The sequence below is a fragment of the Apium graveolens genome, chromosome 5 (genome assembly GCF_009905375.1).
Source record: "Apium graveolens cultivar Ventura chromosome 5, ASM990537v1, whole genome shotgun sequence".
NCBI classification, from domain to species: domain Eukaryota; kingdom Viridiplantae; phylum Streptophyta; class Magnoliopsida; order Apiales; family Apiaceae; genus Apium; species Apium graveolens.
In genome coordinates, this window is record NC_133651.1 from 303,387,798 (window position 1) to 303,408,822 (window position 21,025).

General features: G+C 42.6%; 1 protein-coding gene across 1 annotated transcript; it reads left to right on the forward strand.

The window, feature by feature from the left end:
- Positions 1-2,176: 2,176 nt before the first annotated feature.
- On the forward strand, positions 2,177-3,718 carry LOC141661133 (uncharacterized). The gene is made up of 2 exons (XM_074468119.1): positions 2,177-3,058; positions 3,296-3,718. The coding sequence occupies exons 1-2, from the start codon at positions 2,177-2,179 to the stop codon at positions 3,716-3,718; spliced, it is 1,305 nt and encodes a 434-aa protein (XP_074324220.1).
- Positions 3,719-21,025: the final 17,307 nt, after the last annotated feature.

The following is a 21,025-nucleotide window of genomic DNA, read 5'->3' on the forward strand; positions in this document are numbered from 1 at the left end:
GGGATTATTGGATAGAGAATTAACCTCAACAGGTGGGCACCTGTACGGGTTCACGGGAAACTCGATCGGAGTGAAAGGGACAATTCGGCTCCCGGTGACCATAGGAGAGGAGCCTCATGTGGCCACCCAGATCGCTATGTTTACAGTGGTAGACCAGCCTTGTGCCTACAATATTATAGTGAGCAGACCCCTTATGAGGGCGATGAGGATGGTGACCTCGATCCATCATATGATGATAAAATTCCCAACCCCCACGGGGGTAGGCATCTTGAAGAGCTGTCAATACGAATCCAGGGTCTGCTACAACCAGGCACTCAAGGCGGCCGAGTCAAGAAGTGCCTCAAGGGAGATAGCTGAAGCAGGTGAGTGCGACGTCCCCATGGAAGAGGCAGAGGGCAGGAAAAGAACACGTCCCGAGGGCCACGAGACTTGTAATTTGATTTCAATTGAGGAGCTGCCCGAGAACTACTTCGAGCACATGGGAATTCATGTGGAACCACGCCCAGGGGCCTTGCTAATGGAAGCCTCTCAGCCCATCATATTGATACAAGAGGGGATTGTAGAGGAAGCAAGTGATGAAGAAGAGAGCCCAGAACAAATCGCTGCAAGACTTAGGAGAGGGAAGTGGGCACACAAAGAAACAACAATCACTAGGGACCTGCCCGACGGAATCACTCACACTGTAACTGCAACCTCTGAACGCTTGATAAATCCGGCCCAAGCTCACCAGACCGAGCTCAAGGATGCGGAAGGTTTGACAATCACGGGAATGGGAAAATCTAGCGAGGCTCTAGCAGATTTAGACCCGAGAATGCCCCCAATGGTCGAGAGGGCTGGGGCCGCAGAGGACACAATCCCGATCTTGGTAGACCCAATTGATCCCTCCAAGGTACTCAGAATAGGCTCTAACCTAAGTCCTAATTTGAGAGAGGATCTAGCCTGCTTCCTAAGGGAGAATTTGGATGTCTTTGCATGGTCACACTCTGATATGATAGGGATTGACCCAAATGTCATGTGCCACCGGCTCAACTTGGACCCGAAAAAGAAGGGGGTTAGGCAAAAGAGACGGCCGATTAGTGGAGAGAGGGCAGAGGCCCTCAGAGAAGAAGTGGATAGATTAATGGAGGCAAGACTTGTGAGAGAAGCCTTCTACCCCGTGTGGCTGGCCAACCCCGTGCTTGTCAAGAAACCCAATGGCAAGTGGAGGACATGTGTAGACTTCACCGACCTGAACAAAGCCTGCCCGAAGGATAGCTTTCCTCTACCCCGAATCGACCAGCTGGTTGATTCCACGGCTGGGCACGCATTGCTTAGTTTTATGGATGCTTATTCGGGATATAACCAAATCCCCATGTATGGGCCAGATCAGGAGCACACCTCCTTTATTACTGATCGGGGCCTTTACTGTTACATCGGGATGCCCTTCGGGCTCCTTAATGCGGGGGCAACCTATCAGAGGCTGGTGAATAAGATGTTCAAACATCAATTGGGGAAGACTATGGAGGCCTATGTAGATGACATGCTGGTGAAGTCGAAAGAAGCGAGGGATCATGTCCGCCACCTGGCAGAAATGTTCCAGATCCTAAGGGAGTACAGAATGAAGCTCAACCCCCAGAAATGTGTGTTTGGGGTTGAATCGGGGAAGTTTTTGGGATTTATTGTCAACCATAGAGGCATTGAGGCCAACCCAGCCAAGATACAAGCCCTACTCGAGATGAGATCCCCTCGACGGGTGAAGGATGTTCAAAGCTTAATGGGACGAGTGGCTGCCTTGAATCGCTTCGTCTCAAAATCCTCCGATAAATGCCAAGAGTTCTTCAAAGCAATTAAAAGAGCGGGGAGGGATTTTAAGTGGACCGAAGAGTGTGAGGAAGCCTTTCAGAACATAAAGAAGCATCTCAGCAGCCCTCCAATATTGTCCAACCCAAAGGCAGGAGAAACTTTGACCCTATACTTGGCTGTCTCCGACTTTGCAATAAGTGCGGTATTAGTCCGAGAGGAGGATGATGTCCAGCTCCCGGTATATTATGTGAGCAAAAGGCTAGCCGATGCCGAGACTCGATACACAAGCCTCGAAAAGCTAGCATATGCTCTGATCCTGGCCTCCCGAAAACTCAGGCCCTATTTTCAGGCACATAAGATAGAAGTGCGAACCTCCTACCCCCTCAGATAAGTGATGTATAAACCAGAGTATCCTGGTCGAATGTTGAAGTGGACGGTTGAGCTCGGCCAATTCGAGGTGGATTATAAGCCAAGGACTGCGATCAAAGGCCAAGCCCTGGCCGATTTTATGCTAGAATTTCCCCCACATCAAGAAGTGGAACCGAGAGCCCTTGTTGTTATGCTAGAATTTCCCCCACATCAAGAAGTGGGACAAAATAGTGCCCCATGGTGGAGCCTATTTGTGGATGGTGCCTCTAACGGTGATGGAGCAGGAGCTGGAATCGAGCTAATCAGCCCAGAGGCGCACAAGATCAGATGCGCGACCCATCTGGCCTTTCATGCAACCAACAATGATGCTGAGTATGAGGCCCTGATCAACGGTCTCAAGCTAGCTCTGAAAATGAAGGTCGAGAATTTGAATGTGTTTAGTGACTCCATGATTGTGGTCTATCAGATAAACGGGGGGTATCAAGCTAAGGGGCCGAGAACAGAGCTTTACCTGAAGTGCGCACAAAGGATAATCGCGAGATTCAACGAGGTGAGGCTGAAACTAATCCCGCGTGGGCAGAATAAAGGCACGGACGAGCTAGCTAAGCTCGGCTCATGCCGCGAGAGCACTTTGCTAGGGACCGTGCCACTTGATATACAGAGGCAACCCAGTGTGCCCGAGCACGAGGTGGGCAGCCTCAGTAATGAGCTCGGCCCCACGTGGATGACATCTATTCTAGCATACATAAAAGAAGGTTCACTGCCGGACGAAAAGAATGAGGCAAGGAAGATAAAATACAAAGCAGCCCGCTATGTGATATACGACGGGATTCTATACAGAAGAGGGTTCAGTGTGCCTCTCCTCAAATACATAGATGGAGATGAATGTAACTACATCCTAAGGGAAGTACACGAGGGCATTTGTAGCAATCACTCGGGGGGTAGCTCTCTAGCTCAGAAAATCCTCCGTCAAGGCTACTACTGGCCAACGCTGAAAAAAGATGCCTTTGAATTCTCCCGAGCTTGTGATAAGTGTCAGCGATATGCCAATTATTACAACAGCCCCGTGGCCTCTCTCACATCCCTCATGAGCCCCTGGCCCTTCTCCATGTGGGGAATTGATCTGATTGGGGAACTCCCGAAGGCCAGGGGAGGCGTCAAGTATGCGGTGGTTGCGGTAGACTATTTCACTAAATGGGCAGAGGCCGAGCCCCTAGCCACCATCACAGCGAACAAGCTCAGGGAGTTTGTATACAGGGCTATTGTATGTCGCTATGGCATCCCTTACAAGCTGATATCTGATAATGGGAAACAATTTGATAGCAAGGAAATGCGAGAATTTTGTGAGCAGCTGGGGATTCAGAAGAGCTTTAGCGCAGTCTGCCACCCCCAGAGTAACGGGCAGACAGAGACTGTTAACAAAATCATTAAACATACCTTAAAGGCAAAGCTTAAAGAGAAGAAAGGAGCAGTGGCCAGAGGAGCTCGCCCAGGTCCTATGGTCTTACAACACTACACCCCGAACCACAACTGGAGAGACCCCTTTCTCTCTAGTATATGGGTGTGAAGCTATGGTGCCCGTTGAAGTGGGAGCAGGATCTTTTCGAAGGGACAACTATGACCCAGAGGCAAACGAGGTCAATCATCGGCTCTATTTGGATATGATCGAAGAAACTCGAGAAGATGCTCAGATCAGGATATCGACATATCAACAAAGGGCAGCTAGGCATTACAACAGTAAGATTCGAGCCCGAACTTTCAAGGTGGGAGATTTGGTTCTACGCCGGGTCATGCCAAATACCAAGGTGGTGAGTCACGGAGTCTTTGGAGCGAATTGGGAAGGCCCTTACAAGATAAAATCGGTGCTTTGGGAGGGAACCTACCACCTCAATGATATGCAAGACAAGTTGATCCCAAGAGCATGGAACGCGGAACACCTTCGCAAGTATTATCAGTAATATTATTCTTTTCAGACTTAGTATTATCTTCAAATATTCCTAAGTCTCGGGGGGTAGTGCCATATAGGTGCCTCCCTGAGACCACAAACATGTATTCCTTTCACTTCCCATTATCTATGAATAAACGATTGATCTCTATTTGTGCACTTGATATTTTAACTTCTGTTAATAGATTAAATACCCAGCAGGGGACCCCATCCTTGGGAACCCATGCGAGGACAGAACAATTGTTTTATTAACATATTAAATCAAGCTGGGCCCCGACCCGCTTGATGCCAAGAACATGAAATGAGCCGGGCCACGGCCCGCTTAGACAAATATGAACACATAGTAGATAAAAGATGTGGATAAAGAGGTATAGGCCCAGTGATGCGAGCTCATACCCTGGCCCTCAAGACCATAAATGCGACCCAGGGGGCCTAGCCCTCCATCAAACATACTCAAAGTCGCATGATGCGAGGAGAAGACACATGCGAGCTCCTAGTGCGAGCACACCTACAACACCTGTGAGTTGATGCGGGCTTGTTCCACTTTGTATTCTCTTTCAATGGTTGTTTGATTGAACAAATGACACGAGCTGAATAAATTGGGCTCGCAGTGAAGGGGTAACGCTCGCCATAAGCGGCCAGAGTTATGATTACTTTTGGTCAGTAGAAGCATGGTAAGAAAAAAAAACCAGCTAGCACCGTAAAGACATACGCGGGCACAAAAAATGACATTTTATACAAACAAAAGTTAAATAAGTTATGCCCCGAGGCAGAATATTTCAAATACAAGCGCGAGGCGAGAGGGGTGCCCGCTTACCCAGTCAAAAGTCTAGTTCTAATTAAAATTACATTAAGGGTTATCAGCCTCTGCTCCCTCACGATTTTCACCAGCGACCTGGGCCTTCTCGGTCGCGAGCCGAGCCTCCTCAGTAATTTGGGCATCCCTCTCCATCTCTAGCTTCAACTTGTCAGCATGCCTCGCTGTGCTCGCACCCAGAGCCGCCCAATCGAAGTCAGGAACCTTCTTCATAAAGACTTTCATAAAATTCCTGGCCCCCAGGTTCCTAGCATCAGCGAGGGCGGCCTCACGGCCCTCGGTCAGGGCAGAGACTGATCCCTCCAGCTCGAGCAACCTCTCCTCGAGGGCATCCTTCTCCTTCTTACATGCCTCAGCAGCCAGGTCATGAGCCTCCTTCTGCTCCCTTAGGGCCTTGTCGTGAGCAGCGTTCAGGTTAACTATCTTCTGATTATAGTTGTTCACCAGCGTAACTTTCTCTTGCCCGTGCTCAGCGACCTTACTCTGAAGGGACTTGACTTTAGCCTTGAGCTTTGTGTTGGTCTGGCTGAGGGCTCGCATCTCTCGAGCCTTAGATAACTGACGATAGTATACTTCGGCTACGGCTCGGGAGAGTGCATCCTGGTTAACCTCGAGAGCAGAGGAAGACCAATCCTTTAAATCCTGCTCGCTGATATGACCTTGAGCGAGCCGGCCGAATGTGGTCGCAACCATATTGGCAGAAGAAGAGGAGAGAAGAGGAGCATCAGAGGGAGCAGCTTTCTTTGGCTCAGGCTCGCCAGTTTTTCCTTCTTTACCTCTATGCCTCTTTAGTTGAGGAGAGGGCCCTGAATCCTTGAGATGCTCGGAGAGAGTAGTCATGCGGGCTGGAGGATTGGCCTGAGAGTGAGCCCTTGTGCTCGCAGCTGCGGGTTGAACTGGGCCCGAGGCCGCAGCCTACTCAGCCTCTTCCATGAAGGGGATAGGGGAGATGGCCATTTCTGAAAAAGAAAACAACAAAGCAATAGATTAGTCACAGCAAGATGTAATGGAAAGAAGTAATGCGAGCAGGTGAAAAATACGGAGAATTAAAGTGCGATGTGAAGTGAGATGCATGCAGGAAAAGTGAGCACCTGAGCACACGAGCTCGCGCATGCGAGCAGCCAGGCCCGGACGTGCGGGCCCGATATTCTTACCCTTTCTGGCTCTCTTCCTAGATTTCTTCTGAGGAGTTAGCCTCACTCCTTCCTTCAAAAACCCACATGCGACCAGATTGGAGGTCGTTATGAGTTTTCGGATGTCCCGGTCCGCCTTAGGAAGATTTAGAAGACTGTCCGCGTTTATCTTTTCCTGTCCCACAAGGACAGTGCGAGGCGGGGTGGCTGGAGATAAAAGAAATTCTTGTTAAAAGGAAAGAGCTATGGTAGAAGAGACAAGAGCGGGCAGAAAAAAACAAAAAAAAAACTTACATGGATTATAATAAAAATGAGTCTGGACTCGAGGCACCTCGTGGATATAGAAGTAAGGGCTCTTCCACTTCCCTGAGTTGCTCGGCCCGTTGTGGATGAGGTTCTTCTTGTTGAAGCACGGCCAGATAGAGAAGTAGAAATACCCAAAGTCGTTAGGAGAATGCTTCAAATGGAGGAAGTAACCCAGCTGCCTCGCGGTTAGAGAAGGGTACCCGCATTTGTGGTACATGATGTACAGTGCGAGGGCGGCCCGGTATCCGTTTAGATTGATCTGAAGGGGTGCGAGCTGGAAGTACTCACAAACATCTTTGATGAAGGGATGAAGAGGAGAGGAGATTCCCAGCCTTAATAGGAAAGTGGACAAGACCATGGAGGCACCCTGCCTCTATTTTCCAAGTGATTGAATCTATAGCATCTCATATGAGGTAGGGGCAAGACAATATGGCCCTCGAGCTGAAACTGCTCAATGTGCTCGGCCAGATGTTTCTGAGTCAGCGAGGTAGGCAGGTCTTGGCAAGCGAGCACCTTAACCTCCTCGTTTGCAGTTGAGCTCTCCTCCCCATCAGGAATGATCTGCCTTTTGAAAACAATCTCACCCTCGAGCTCGGGCTGGGCAGGAGGCACATAAGGCTCAGAAGAGGCCACGGGGGCATAGTTATAGTTACAAATCTTGTACTGACTTGTAACATCTACCACCTCCTCGCTCTGAGGAGAGTCATAGGACCAATGCGAGTCCGTCCTCTTCACCCTCGAGTCCCAGGATGGGATATTCAGCAACTACGGGCTCTTTTCCTTTCTTCCTGGTGTCATAGTATGCACTCCCCAGGTCGCTGTCAGTTGATTCTGAGTCAAGGTGAATGGGGTCGAGGTGGTTAGCTGCTGCTTGCCTCAGACGGGCTGCCCTCTCTTCAGCCATTTCTCTTAAAATCTCCTCAGCTCGGTCTTTATCCAAGGGAGCAGGCTCGCGGTTTAGCAGCTCTTCTACCCCAAGGGAGGCTGGAATATGAGAGAGGTCCACGGGCCTATTTCTCCAATCATATATATTCTTCTCCCTGGTAAACTCCTCAGGGTTCGGGTCGAGGTGAATATCAAGCGAGCCGGATCCAGCTGCTCGCATCGAGTTCTCAACTCTGGCAATGTTCAAAGCCCCTTGTGGGGTGATAGCTGAGCCGGGAGAGATGGGTTGGCTAAGACGACCAGAAAGAGAGGTCAGCTCGCGTTGGAAGTCCTTTGAGCCTCGCTGCTCAGGAGGGTATTGGTTTAATGGAGATGGAGTAACTGAAGAGCAAGCCGGGCTAGCAGAGGTGCGAGCCGGGCTCGAGGAAGAGTGAGACGATCCATAGGAGCGGGCTGAAGACGCACTCGACATCTGTAAAAGATGGTGAAAATTAGTGTGTGGCCCTAAAAAAAAAAAGAAAACAAAAAAAAAGTATGGGATCGCACCTAAGTGTCCTCACATCTCACACGGGATCGCACCTAAGTATCTAAACGAGCGAAAGGGCTCGCATCGCGCATTGTGGTTGTGTGTGAACTCGCATCGAACAGGTGGTGTATGCTCGCATGGTGTACGTGAATAAGCATGAATAAAAAACGGGCTCGAATTGAAGAGTACCTGTGGAAGAGGTGTACGAAGATCCTGATGAATCTGGTCCCGGAGAATATCGCCGCCGGTAGACGGTTCTTGTTGAGATGATAATCTTCACCGTGGTAGATCCTTGAGCAAATTGAGCAGCAATTCAGGAAGTGTTTTTGGAAATGTGAGAGATGAATTCAAATCTCACATATTTATAGGGGATTGGAGAGAGAAATGGGAGGTGACGCCTGTCACCATCTTAGATGACGACACGGATCCCCACGCTAGCTGTCCAACGGCTGTCAAAATGAATGCTAAAATGAAAGGCATGTGAGGCGAGGCATGCAAGGCAATTTGGTGCGGCCTGGTGGACTCACACCTGTGAGGTCATAAAAGACTAGAAAATTCCTAGCCTCAAAACTGCGACCAGGAATTTTGGGGGTAGTTGTTATGCCCGCTTTCGGCCATGGGCCCTAAACAGGTCCCTATAGGTGCATTGAGAAGCTGGACTCTCGTGTGTGGGCTAGAACCATGGATTAATAAGACTTGGAAAACACATGAGGGCTGGGCTCGTGACATGCGAGCCGGGCTCGTGACATGTGAGCTGGGCTCACGTGACCACATGCGAGCTGGGCTCATGACATGAGAGTTGGGCTCAAGTGAGGACATGCGAGCTGGGCTCACACACATAAGGTGGGCTCGCATTTATCATTCAGGCTCTCATATACGAGCTGAGCTCGGTTGTGCCCACGCGAGGTGGGCTCAGATGACTTCACGCGAGCTGGGCTCGGTTGCCCACACGCGGGCTGGGCTCAGGTGCCCACACGCGGGCTGGGCCCATGAGCCCACACCTTATGAAATCAAAGGTAACATTGTATTTATTGGTTAAAAAGGAAGTGGTGCGGGCCGAGGTCGCCAGGCCGGCCCGCATTAGAGGACTTTGTGTTCGACATGGAAAGTGGCTCATAGATGACTGAGTTGCTCGTGAATTTCGGGGCCGACACGGGTTATTGCTATAATTATGGGAAGAGATACGGAGATGCCGTGAGATTATAGGAAGCGTGTGGAGCCGGTCGAGATTTACGTGACTAATTGGCTAAAGGCCTGACTTTATCGTGGGCTTGGGCTGCACGGGCTGAAGAGTCCTAACCCTAGCCTACGTGACTTGTTCCCCAAGAACTACGTGAGGCTTGATCCCTATAAATAGGGTACGTAGGCACTTGTATGAGACATGAGTCGACACTTGACAGAGAATAACAAACCCTATTCTTTCTTAAGGAGTCCACATACAAGCTCAGCCACCACCAAACAACCTTCCTCCGCCCTTAAACACCGTCTTTGTTCCACCCATTAACCTCCACAACACTGTTATACGAAATTCTCCCTATAACAGTTTATTTATTAAAAATGGTGGAGCCGAGGGTACTCGAGCGACTTAAGTAAATCGTTAAGCGCGAAAGCGAACGTTAGGACTCTAAATGGTTAAAGTCTAGTTTCTTAAGCGACCGGGGTTTAATTCCGACTTATGTTGTTGTTCATAGGTTATCAGGACCCACTCTAAGCTTAAGTCTATCCGGGAGCACTCAGGCAAGTTTTCTACCCGTATAACTGTTGTTGTGATGTATATGTGTATATGCATGATCTTGCGATAAATGCATACTTGTTATTAGCAAATTCTTGCGATATATTGTAGCATGCGATATGGTATATATGCATGCCTGTTTCATATTCTTGATTTATATATCTGTTGGTTCAATGCTTATAGTTGCATAATACATATGCTAGAGATAAGCGGTATTTGAGTTTACCCTTAGTATAGGGGATCAAAAGGTGAACTTTTTCTAAAACCGGGAGGCGAGGCTCCCGAGTATTATATATATATATATATATATGAATAGTTTTAAAAACTATTAATCGAATAAGGTTTATTCGATAACTTTATATTATTTAATGAATATTACCTGAATATTCATTCGAGGACTTATGACTCCTTTTATTTTATTTAATGAATATTACTTGAATATTCATTCGAGGACTTATGACTCACTTATATTATTTAATGAATATTACTTGAATATTCATTCGAGGACTTATGACTCACTTATATTATTTAATGAATATTATTTGAATATTTATTCGAGGACTTATGACTCTGTTTATTATATTTAATTATTATTAATTGAATATTCATTTGAGGATGTATGACTCACTTTATTTTATTTAATGAATATTATTTATAATATTCATTCGAGGTATTATGACTCCGCTTATTATTTAATAATATTCTTTATTTTATTAAAGAATAATGTTTCAATAATCAAACTTATTTTCGATTATTCAAATAAAGATAGTACTTTCGTATAAGTATATCTTTGGTTATTTAATACCCATTTCAAGTATGAGTTTTAAAACTTCTATTTCGAATATTTTAATAAGGATTATCTTTATGAGAATATTATTTAAATAATAATATTCAGATATTTCTAATATATCGGGACTGATTTATTTTAATAAATCAGCAGTAGTCCAAACATTCTTAAAAAAGTTTTCGAGTCTTCAAAATGATTTTTAAAGTTAGAGTGGACCCCAAAACTCATTTTTATATTTAAGATCTTCCTTTCAAAGGGGATTTAAATACTCGCTCAAAACCGGGGGGATCCAGCTCTGTGGTGTATTTTACATTCGCAACGTGGTTGCTATTTTGAGAAAACAAGTGAATTGATTACTTACCCAACGTTCGGGAAGTAAGCCCATTTAATTGAGTCGGCATAAGCGACAGGCCGGGGTACGGTCTATCAAAGTGTAAGTGGCTGGGTGGCAGTCCATCAACGCGTAAGAGGCCGGGTGGCAGTCCAGCACAAGGTCCTAATGAGGCCAGGGTGATGACCGGTGGGGGATTCATCCATCTACTAGTAGAAAAGGTTACTTATTGGTATCTTTTCCTGATCAGCAAGATATCGGGTTTATGCCAAAATTCTTTCCTTTCCAAATTTATTGAATATTGCAACTCTGTTCATACTTTACATGACAGAGGTTTTCAGGAAATGTATGGGAGATATATATGAATATATTTATATATCGGGACTTAATGAAGCATCTCGTAACTTCATTATTTATAATGATATTTCAAGGATTGAATCTATTCAAGTCTTATCTTGTAGTCTCATCTGGGTGATGAACTTTTGAAACTGATTATAACTTGAACGGTGGTAGTTCAAGTAGTATTCGGATATAAGTATATTGGAGTATCTTGTAACTTCATCTTTTAAACTTATATCTAGTAAATGATTATCTTGTGCATGTCAAAGATTTTCGGAAAAACGTTGAGACAAGGTTAGATATATGAGATCACCTTGCAACGATATTTTTATACAGTTATAAACTGGAACTCTGTGTATATTATACATGTCAGAGGATTTCAAAGATTGTGAAAAGTATATATGTATATATACTGAATATTTTACGACTTCATCGCATTAAGAATATCAAACTTGGTTCATTTCTTTTGACCAAGACTTTCATGAGTACTATGAGAAGGCTCATATATTGTTAATCATTATACATATTATTTTGGTGGGCTTGCTGCTCACCCTTTCTTTCTTCTTTCATCACACAACAACAGATAGAAAAGATGAACATGACCAAGCTCCCGATTCGCAAGCGATTAGGAAACATTCCGCAGTTTCCTATAGGCGTTGATGTCACTATAGCTAGGGTAGGAACTACCAATAGGCTAGGCTTCAACTTTTGATGTACCAGAGTTATGTATATTTATGAATTATAATATTGGCAAAGAAATGTAAATTTATTCAGAAACCCTTTTAAGGTGTATTGGCAGATAATGGTGGAATAAAATGACTTGTGATTATTTTTGGATATTCATCTCTGAGACTATAACTTGTGGTGTGTGTGTTTATTGTGGGGTCACAGTACAGAGTAGTTGATTATTTATTAAAATTGGGTGTTATTAAGGGAAATGAAACTCGTGACAACCCAGATCCCCGACCCCGGATTTAAGGGGTGTTACACCTCCAAACTATTACTTAAGCTTTTATCTCCCCCTTAGTGAAGGAATGTATGCCGTCGTCTGAAGGAGTTCTCATATTTCACTTGGTTGGAAAAGAAATAACAAGTAGTTTCTTTTTCTTCCTCACTATGAGTGTGTGATTCTGTTTAGTGTACCTCACATGTGTTTCACTCTTCTCTCCACTCGTGTTGACACCCATTCTCACAAGTGTATGACTCTTCTCTCATAGCTCCATAATCTAGCTGTACCTGCAAGGAAAATCACCTTAGCCATCCTTAAGGAGGTCACAGGTGGTACAATGGGAGTTTGCAAATCCCCATCCTTGTTAAACTCATCAGATGAATCTGAGTCATAATCTACAAGTTGCTAGTTTCCCTTTTAGGGTTCCAGATTTGAATTCTGGGAAGGTAAACAATGATCCAACGAATTTAGCATAAAGATCAAAGTTTCCTTGTGACTCATCAGGTAATATCTGAATCATTATCAACAAGTTGCCGATCTGCACCTATGTCAGACCCACTATCCACAGATGCATCCAGGGGATTTAAGCCTGGGGAGGTAGACACTGACCACTAACATATGGCTTTTGGATCAGTATCCTCTCCTAACACCTGTAAAGGCAATTGGTCCATTAACGAACCTTGAACAATCGAATCTGACCTTAAAATGGTTGAAACTCTTGTTTCCGTCAACTCATCCTTTGTGTGTGTGACCTCTCCTTGTGCATCAAGAATTATTTATGTTTGAAGTGGTGACACTACATCGGATACCTTGGCCGACAGGCAGATTTCAATAGACGCACCCTGTTGAGAGAATGAATCTAGTAACTGTTTTTGAGCCTTTTCAGCCATTACATCTTTTAGAGAAGATGTATGGGGGCTAGCAGTTGTCTCGGTTTAAATACTACTCATCCATGTAGGAGACAGAGCTACTGGGTTGACTACAAAACCTTCCTTATGTGGTGCACTAAGGCACTATCTCCCTCACGCTCATTCATACTACATTTAGTGGTAAGAGAGTGGTGGTTGGTTCTGTTTTTGTGTTTGTCTTTACAATCTGGGATAGAAGTTGTGGGTTTTCAACCTCATGACTGTCAATGAAAGAAAGTCATTGGAGACTGAACCTGTATCACAGAACATATGGCAATAGAGAGATAAAATGTACTTAAGATATAAAATTAATGAAAATTATACATTTAATCTTTTGAGAGAGATGATGTACAATAGTGATTTCAAAGGATTTTACATGAAATAATAAATCACTAATGTAGAAAGAAGTTTGATTTTCTCCTAAAACTCACTGCACATATAAAACAATATGTTTGTGCCTAGTGATAAGAGAGTTATAAATATGACGACTCTACTAGTTCATATAAAATTATAACTTCAGTTAGAGTGCCATACCATGTCCTTGACGATTGCTTGAGTAGTACACTAGTTCATACCAACCTGAAGTGAGATTGTGAAGAAGAGATTACATAGTCCAATAGATCTGCAGCTGCAAAGTTCATGAACTGTGGTGCATTGACTTCCTCTTTTGACTCACCAACCAGGAGTACACTTGTACACATCTTACTAGAGTCCAATTCCAAGTGTAATGTGCAGCAGGTGCCTGATATGTCGTAATATTCTCAAGTCTCGTCACTGGTGCTATATGTTAGATACTGCTTCCTGATAATAACCTAGCACAATATACAAATTTTTAATGATAACATTCCCAGCTTGCAAACAGCCATATCCCTCAGATAAACCTTTGCCGTTATCTCCAAAGGTAATCAGGGGGCCAGCTTTCTCAACCATATTTGATAGCAGGGCTCTATTTCCGGTCATATGTCTTTGATGATCCACAGTCAAGAATCTACACTACCGGTTCCACCTGTTTAATGCCCTGCACTACAAATGGATTAGACCTTCTTCGGAACCCAAACTTGGTTGGGCCCGGCATACTTGTAGAATTGTCCTTTGTCTGGCAAAACAACATTTTTAACTTTCATGGTCTCAACTTTCTCGATGACTGAACATTTGACCTTATAAACAGCCTTAACAAATTTTTGTTTAGGCTTAGGCACAAATGTCTCCTTTCTAGCCTTAGAAGGACTAGCAGTCTTAGACCTATCATTCTTCTTATTATTCACATGCTCACGAGGAGTAGTCTTATCATTAGAAACATGCTTACCATTAAAATAAGCATACATCAAATTGAAAGCATAAGACATACAATTAGCAACACCACATGCTTTATGAGAGTGATTAATAGCAGGCAATTTATGCATGGTAGACATGGCATTTTTGTTATCCAACTCATGTGTGTCTGAGTTAGTCTCAGTTGCTTTCACAACTTTGACTGGAACTTTCGACACACTTGACTCATAAACAACCTTCTCATTAGCATGATCTTCAGCACGTATTTCTTCTTGAATAACAGAAGAGGTCGCATCAAATGGTTCAACAATTAATGCTTTATAGAGGGGTTCATCAACACCCTTAAGCACATGTGGTACTTCCATCCCTTTAGCACAGACATGAGGATGGGAGTTTATGCCTAATTCTCCAATAGCAACATTGTAATCATAACCTATTCCAGATGTTTGATTAACAGCTTGCTTACTGTAGAACTCTTTAGCCTTCGAACAAGAATTGAAGTAGGCTCTAACCTTAGTCTCAAGACCGGTGATCTTGTCTTTGAGAATAGTTTCGAGTTTTCTATAACATTCAACTCTATTCTCTATAAAAGATACTTGTTCTTTTAACTTGTCTTGATTAATGTGCACAAGTCTTAATTCATTGACCTCTTTCTCAAGGTCTTTGATCTGTAAACTTAACAGTTCATTATCACGACGAGCACAATCTAAGGAACCTCCTAGATGATAAACTAATTCAGCATCAGTAAACTTTACCTCTTTTCTTGACGATGAAGCTTTTCCATCAATAGCCATAAGAGCAAGATTCCCTTCTTCTTCATCTTCACTATCAGTATCATCCCAGCTTCTTCCCTTTGCCAGATAAGCCCTTTCAGAGTTACTCTTCTGATTTGAATCATAAGAGTTCTTCCTTACTTGCTTTGGCTTCCTACATTCTGTGGCAAAGTGTCCCAACTCATTACAGTTATAGCATCTAATGGTGCTCCGATCAACCATCCCTGTTTTGTATCCACCACTGCTGGTGTTAGAGGATGAAGATCCACCTTTCTGGAATTTGTTGTAGTTGGACTTGTACTTGAACTTGGGATTTCTCTTGAATCTGACATTGGAGAACCTCTTGACAATTTGGGCCATTGACTCATCTTCCAATTGCTCCAGCTCTTCCAAGAATAAAAATCATCACTGGATTGATTTGTAGTAGGAGGATCATATTCTGCTACTAACATATTTTCCTCAGCCTTGGAAAACTGTACCATTCTCTGCGACTGTTGAGATTGTTGTTGTTGTTGACCTTCAGCTACAAGAGCAGTAGATGTGCTGACCATTCTATCTTTCCCGTAGACTTCCTTTTGCTGAATCTGCTCCAACTCATAGGTTTTCAACACACCATAGAGTCTATCCAAAGAAATCTCACTCAGATCTCTAGCTTCTCTAATGGCAGTGATTCTATGTTCAAGATGACTTGGCAGTGTCAAAAGGAGCTTTTTGTTGACCTCCCTGATTGAATAATATTTCCCATTTATGTTTAGGTTGTTGATCAATGCATTGTACCTCTCAAACACTTCAGTAATTCCTTCTCCTGGATTTGATTTAAAATGTTCATACTCAGAGGTTAGGATCTCCAACTTGTTCTCCCTAACTTCCTCTGTACCTTCATTAATCACCTCAATAGTTTCCCAGATGTGTTTGGAATTTTTACAGTTCATCACATGTCTGTTCATCAAGGGATCGAGGGAATCAACTAAAATTAACTGAAGGCTGGCATCCAAGGAGGCTTCTTCTTTTTCAGCAGGAGAAAAATCCTCAGGCTCTTTTGGATAGGTTCTAGCTTTGGTAATCACAACATCATCTACTATCACCTCTGGTTCAATAACCATTGGAGTTTTTAGACCCTTCTTTAATAAGTTCAGATATTTGGGATTTGCGACTTGTAAAAATAATAGCATCTTCTTCTTCCACATGATATAATTTTCTTTATCAAATAGTGGAATTTTAACGGTTCCAACTTTTTGTGAAGTCATTATGAATTTTTGAATAAATAAAAATTCACGGAGTTGAAAAAATCACAAAAGTCTAGGATCTTGATTTGTTCGTTAATCAGAAGGCTCTGATACCAATTGTTAGGTCCCAATGTGTTTGTAGAAGGGGGGGTTGAATACAAACAGTGCCGAATAATCGAATTAAATGCGGAATAAAAATGTGAAACAAAATTCAAGTTAAATAAGAATATTATTAAACTTGAAAGGTGTTACAACAACTGTATCGATTAAAAGGAATTAATCTCAAATTAATTATCACAAATCTAGAATAATTTCGACATGAACTTTTTCTATTTTTGCAATAAAAAGATTCAAATGCTAAACGCAATTTGAGATTAAGTTCTAGGGATTTTGATCCGCTAGATAGTTACACAAGAACAAGAGAATGATTTCTAGTTGATTGGATTTAATTTTACAAACTAGAAATTATGATCTTGAAGTATGCAGATGAAGGATGAAATATTGTCTTCTTTTTCTTTTCTGCTGTGTTCTTGTTTTTGACTTGTGTTCTGTGTGAATGATAGTCTTCTGCTTCTTCTTTTCTTTTTAAATCAATCAACAGACTCTCATTGAACTGGCAAGGCAATCCTGAGCTCAGCAAGACAATCGGTAGGACTATTGATTGTACTAGCAAGACAATCTGATTGAACTACAATGACTTTCAGTATGACAATCAGTTGAACTAGCAAGACTATCTCCTTCCCAGTAGAACTTTCGGTAGGACAATTGAAATGACTTGGCATGACAATCGGTATGACAATCCAGATTGTCATGCTAGTTCATTTTCAATTGTCTTGCTGATTTAAGACTGTTTTTAATCCAATTAAACTTCTGAAAATTCTTAATATTAATTCTGAATTAATTAATCAATTAATTCAATTAATAAATAAATTAATCTTTGCAGATATAATTTATTTTCTTAATTAAATTATATGACTTAATTAATTAATAGAGAATTAATACTAACCTTGAGCAGCAACCATTCTTCTGAAAATCTTCTGAAAATCACTGAGAATTATTAATCAATTCCACCACTTCAATATTGACACTCGATGTACTGTCTGGTTCATGAGTGACTAACTTCCATGATGTTTCTTCATGTCTTGACTTTGATAATTGATTTTCTTCAGATTAAATCCTTGTAATTCTCTGATACCCTGACGAGATCTCTGTCACTTGATTAAATCCACAACCTTGATTTATATCACTGAGGCTTGATCAATTTCTTGAACTTCTTCCAGTGAATTAATTCCTCAAGTCTGTAGATAAACCCTGTTTTTTAATCCTTTGACAGATGTTACTTTGAGAGATCTCTTTGACGGTAGATCCACTATTTACTTATTACATTCTTATTTGAGTTGAGTTAAATCCTCGAATATACAAATAGGCTATGACATATGCCTTACAAAGACCAACTTCCTTGCATTCTTAGATGCAAATCAAGCTCCTGAAACTTTCAAGAGCTTTGTCAAGTTCTTCTCTGAGACCTATTTTTTTGGAGCTCTCACAGCTAATCCAGTTCTCTATCTGGATGTTTTGGGTGATTTCTGGAACACAGTTGTATGCATGAAGACCAATCCTCTAGTCTAGTGGTTAACTGTAAAATCAAAGGACAACACGTTGAGATAACTGAAGCTGACATGAACCTAACCTTGAACATTCCAACTGACAAGCTAGTGGAGATTTCATCTCAGGAGGAGCTGTATGATTTCTTGGATTGTATCAACTACTCTGAGAAGATCAATTTGGCCAGCTTGAACAAAAAAAATCTGAGGAGGGAGTGGTCCATTCTATTTGACTCTGTGATAAGAGCCTTCACTTACAGGAAATCAGGATTTGACAATATTTCTAGTGTTGTTTAAAAGATGGTCTACTCAATGGCTCACAACAAACAGATCAATGTAGGACACTACATTCTGGAGGAACTGAGCACCAGGCTCATCATGCCATTCACTTCAAGAGGTAAAGAAATTTTACTTCCTAGATTTATTATGTCTGCTTTAAATCATAAAGTAAATGACATATATATGCTTGAAGGTGTAAATAGTTTATTAATAGGCAACTGTAAACAAGTTTCCAAAATCCTATTTGGATCACTTATTACTAAGAATAAGGTACCAGTAGGTCTTAAGTTAACACCTTTCATGATTGAAAGATTTAAGACCTACCCTTATCCTATTCCTGACATGAGGCCTAATGTAGCTCAAACTAGAAGCAACAATGGTTCCTAAGCCTGTGAAATTACAAACACAGGAACACCCACAAGAACCTTCCCAAGTTGAGCCTACTTCTTCAAAACCACCAGTAGCTAGAAAACCAACCACTTCATCCTCTCAAAAGGGTGAAGTAACTAAAAAGAAGAGAAAAGAGGTAACCCTTACAATATTGAGTGAGAGTGGTGAGGAACAAACACCTACTGAGTCGCCCTTGGTCAGAAAGCCAAAGAAGGCTAAGAAAACTGAGTTGACCACTCTAGACACCTCTGCATCCTTTGAAAAGGATGTAGTTGTAAACAAGGGACTTGAACAGACTCTAGGGGCATCCTCTCAACGGGGTGTCCCTATTGAAAAGAGCATTCTTCCAAATGCACCCTGTAAAGAGTTTGCACAACCATCACTTGAACAAATACAAGTGTATGGAAGGAGAAACAAGGATGGCACATACAAAGAGAGCACATCTCTTGAAGCTCCCTCATCCATTTAGGGGGAGATGCCAACACTCAGTCCTAAGCTCAAAAATCTTATATCTAATATTTCTTCTTATTATATTGAAACACTTGAATCTATTCCTCAAGTGCAAACTCATTTAAGTGACTTGGTTCAAGAAACCTTGCTCACCACCCAGACACCAAATTTAGATGCTGAGAGGCTACTAGTTGGGGTAGACCTTGATGACACCATCACAAATATGGGGGATTCATCAGTTGGGGTAGAACCCATGGTAGTTGAAAATGCACCTTCATGTGCAAACCAGTCTTCACAGACTGTAAGGTTTTAGGGTAGTACTTCTGATGGGGAGGTATTTAGATCCTCTTCAATTTAATTGGATGTTCCTATCACGAAAACAACTCCCCTCAAAACCCTGGCTGAAATTGCTCTAACCATTGAAGCTGGGAGTACAATTGCCAATGACTCTGATATAGGATAGGCAAGTATAGCACATTTAAGTGATAGTGTGGTGCAAGACACACAAGGGTTTGAGGTTGTTGCAAATGATAGTAGCACGGTCAAATCCCCTTTAATTCAAATGGAGGTTCCCATAACTGGTAGGAACAGCACCCTGTCATAAGCATAGTGCAAACTGTAAGTTTAACTGTGACTCATGTCACAGGTGTTCCTGGCTCCTCATAAATCCAAACCAATGAACCTTCAACTTCTCAACAAATTCATCTAGTCTCTAACTGGCTACAAGAAGCTGCAACTCAACCTTCTCTTCAAGATTTTAGGGTTGATCAGCTAACAGGACTTGCACAGATCTCTCAACAACTCCTCACATCAGATATGTCAAATCAGGACTATCAAGCAATAATGTTGTCTTATCAAACAGATGTGGAGGACCAACATGCTAAATAGTAGATGAAGCTGGCAGATATGCTAACTGTGATGCCTGGTTGGATAAGGAGTTCAAGATAGAGATGGACACACTCTTGGCACAGTTTAGAGAAGAGTATCTCACCATTATGAGAAACAATGCCAGATGCCTATCTCCACAGGAAGTCTATGATGCAGTAAATGAAGTGACCAAAGCTCAAATTAAGGCCTTTCACAATTTTAGGAAGGCCCTCACTGTTACATTAACTGTCCATCAAGACAAGATCATTGGAATGGTGAGGAGAAAGATGGATGAGATAATCCCCTCATAGGTAGAAATCAAGAGCCAATTCAAAACCTTTTCAGACCAAATGTCAAGGTATGATCTAAGTGGGGTGGACAAGAGTGCGAATCAGCTGAAGGAATCCTTTGTAGCTTTGTACAAGGTAGTTCAAGATTAGATCACAAATTCTACTGACACAAGGTGGTAGCTGGATCAAATGCACGCTGCAAGATACACTCCTTCCCCTTTGGTCATTGATTAAATACAGAAGCATGTGCAAGCTGCATTTAGACCATCTATCTCTATATCTAATTCCACATCTCAACCTCCCTCTACTTTAACAAATCTACAGATTCAAGCTCTTCAAGGTCAAGTCTCAAATCTGCAAACCTCCAATGACCAACTCACAACTCAAGTGCATGCTCTCACCATACTGGTGCAGAGTCAACATGCAGACATTCAAGCATTGGTGGACTCTCACAAGCACTTACAAAAGCAAAATGTTGTTGCTTTGGGAGCCATCATGAGAAAGCTCAATATCCCACTGCCTGCACTTCCTGAGTCTGTGAGACCAAAGTTACCAACTCCTCTACTCATGCCTGTTTCCCAGACTAAGGGGGAGATAGAAGCTAGGATTCAACAATCCAAGGATGCTTGTAAGTCAAAGGAGCCTAGCCAATCAATCACAAGCTCTTCTAAAGCTCAATTCTCAAAAGATATTGGATAAGATAGACTCCAAAAAGCCGCAGAAGGATCTTGTCAAGATCAAAAATTTAATGAACTTCTTTCAGTTTTAGGGGATTCTCTCCACAACAACTACATCACATACAAGAAAGCCTTGTCCAACAACATCAACTTCATAAGAGTGGTGATTGTCAAGATTGATGACTTTCTGGAAAAGAGGATCATAGAAAATGTAAATGACTGTGGTATGGACAGATGTCTCCAGGTGTCTCTCACCAATATTCAAAAACTGAGAGCATCTGAGATGGATGTGATGATTGACAAAGTGCACAGAGTAATTCCAGAGGACACTCAACTGCTAAAGGAACTTAAAAATGCTTAGATAGCTTATCTCTATCCAAGCAGGGGG

Excerpts from the sequence above, each read along its gene's own strand:
- LOC141661133 (XM_074468119.1), top strand. The coding sequence starts at position 2,177 with ATGTATAAACCAGAGTATCCTGGTCGAATGTTGAAGTGGACGGTTGAG. Across the intron at positions 3,059-3,295 it reads GTAACTACATCCTAAGGGAA|GCCAGGGGAGGCGTCAAGTA; the intron begins GTACACGAGGGC and ends GAACTCCCGAAG.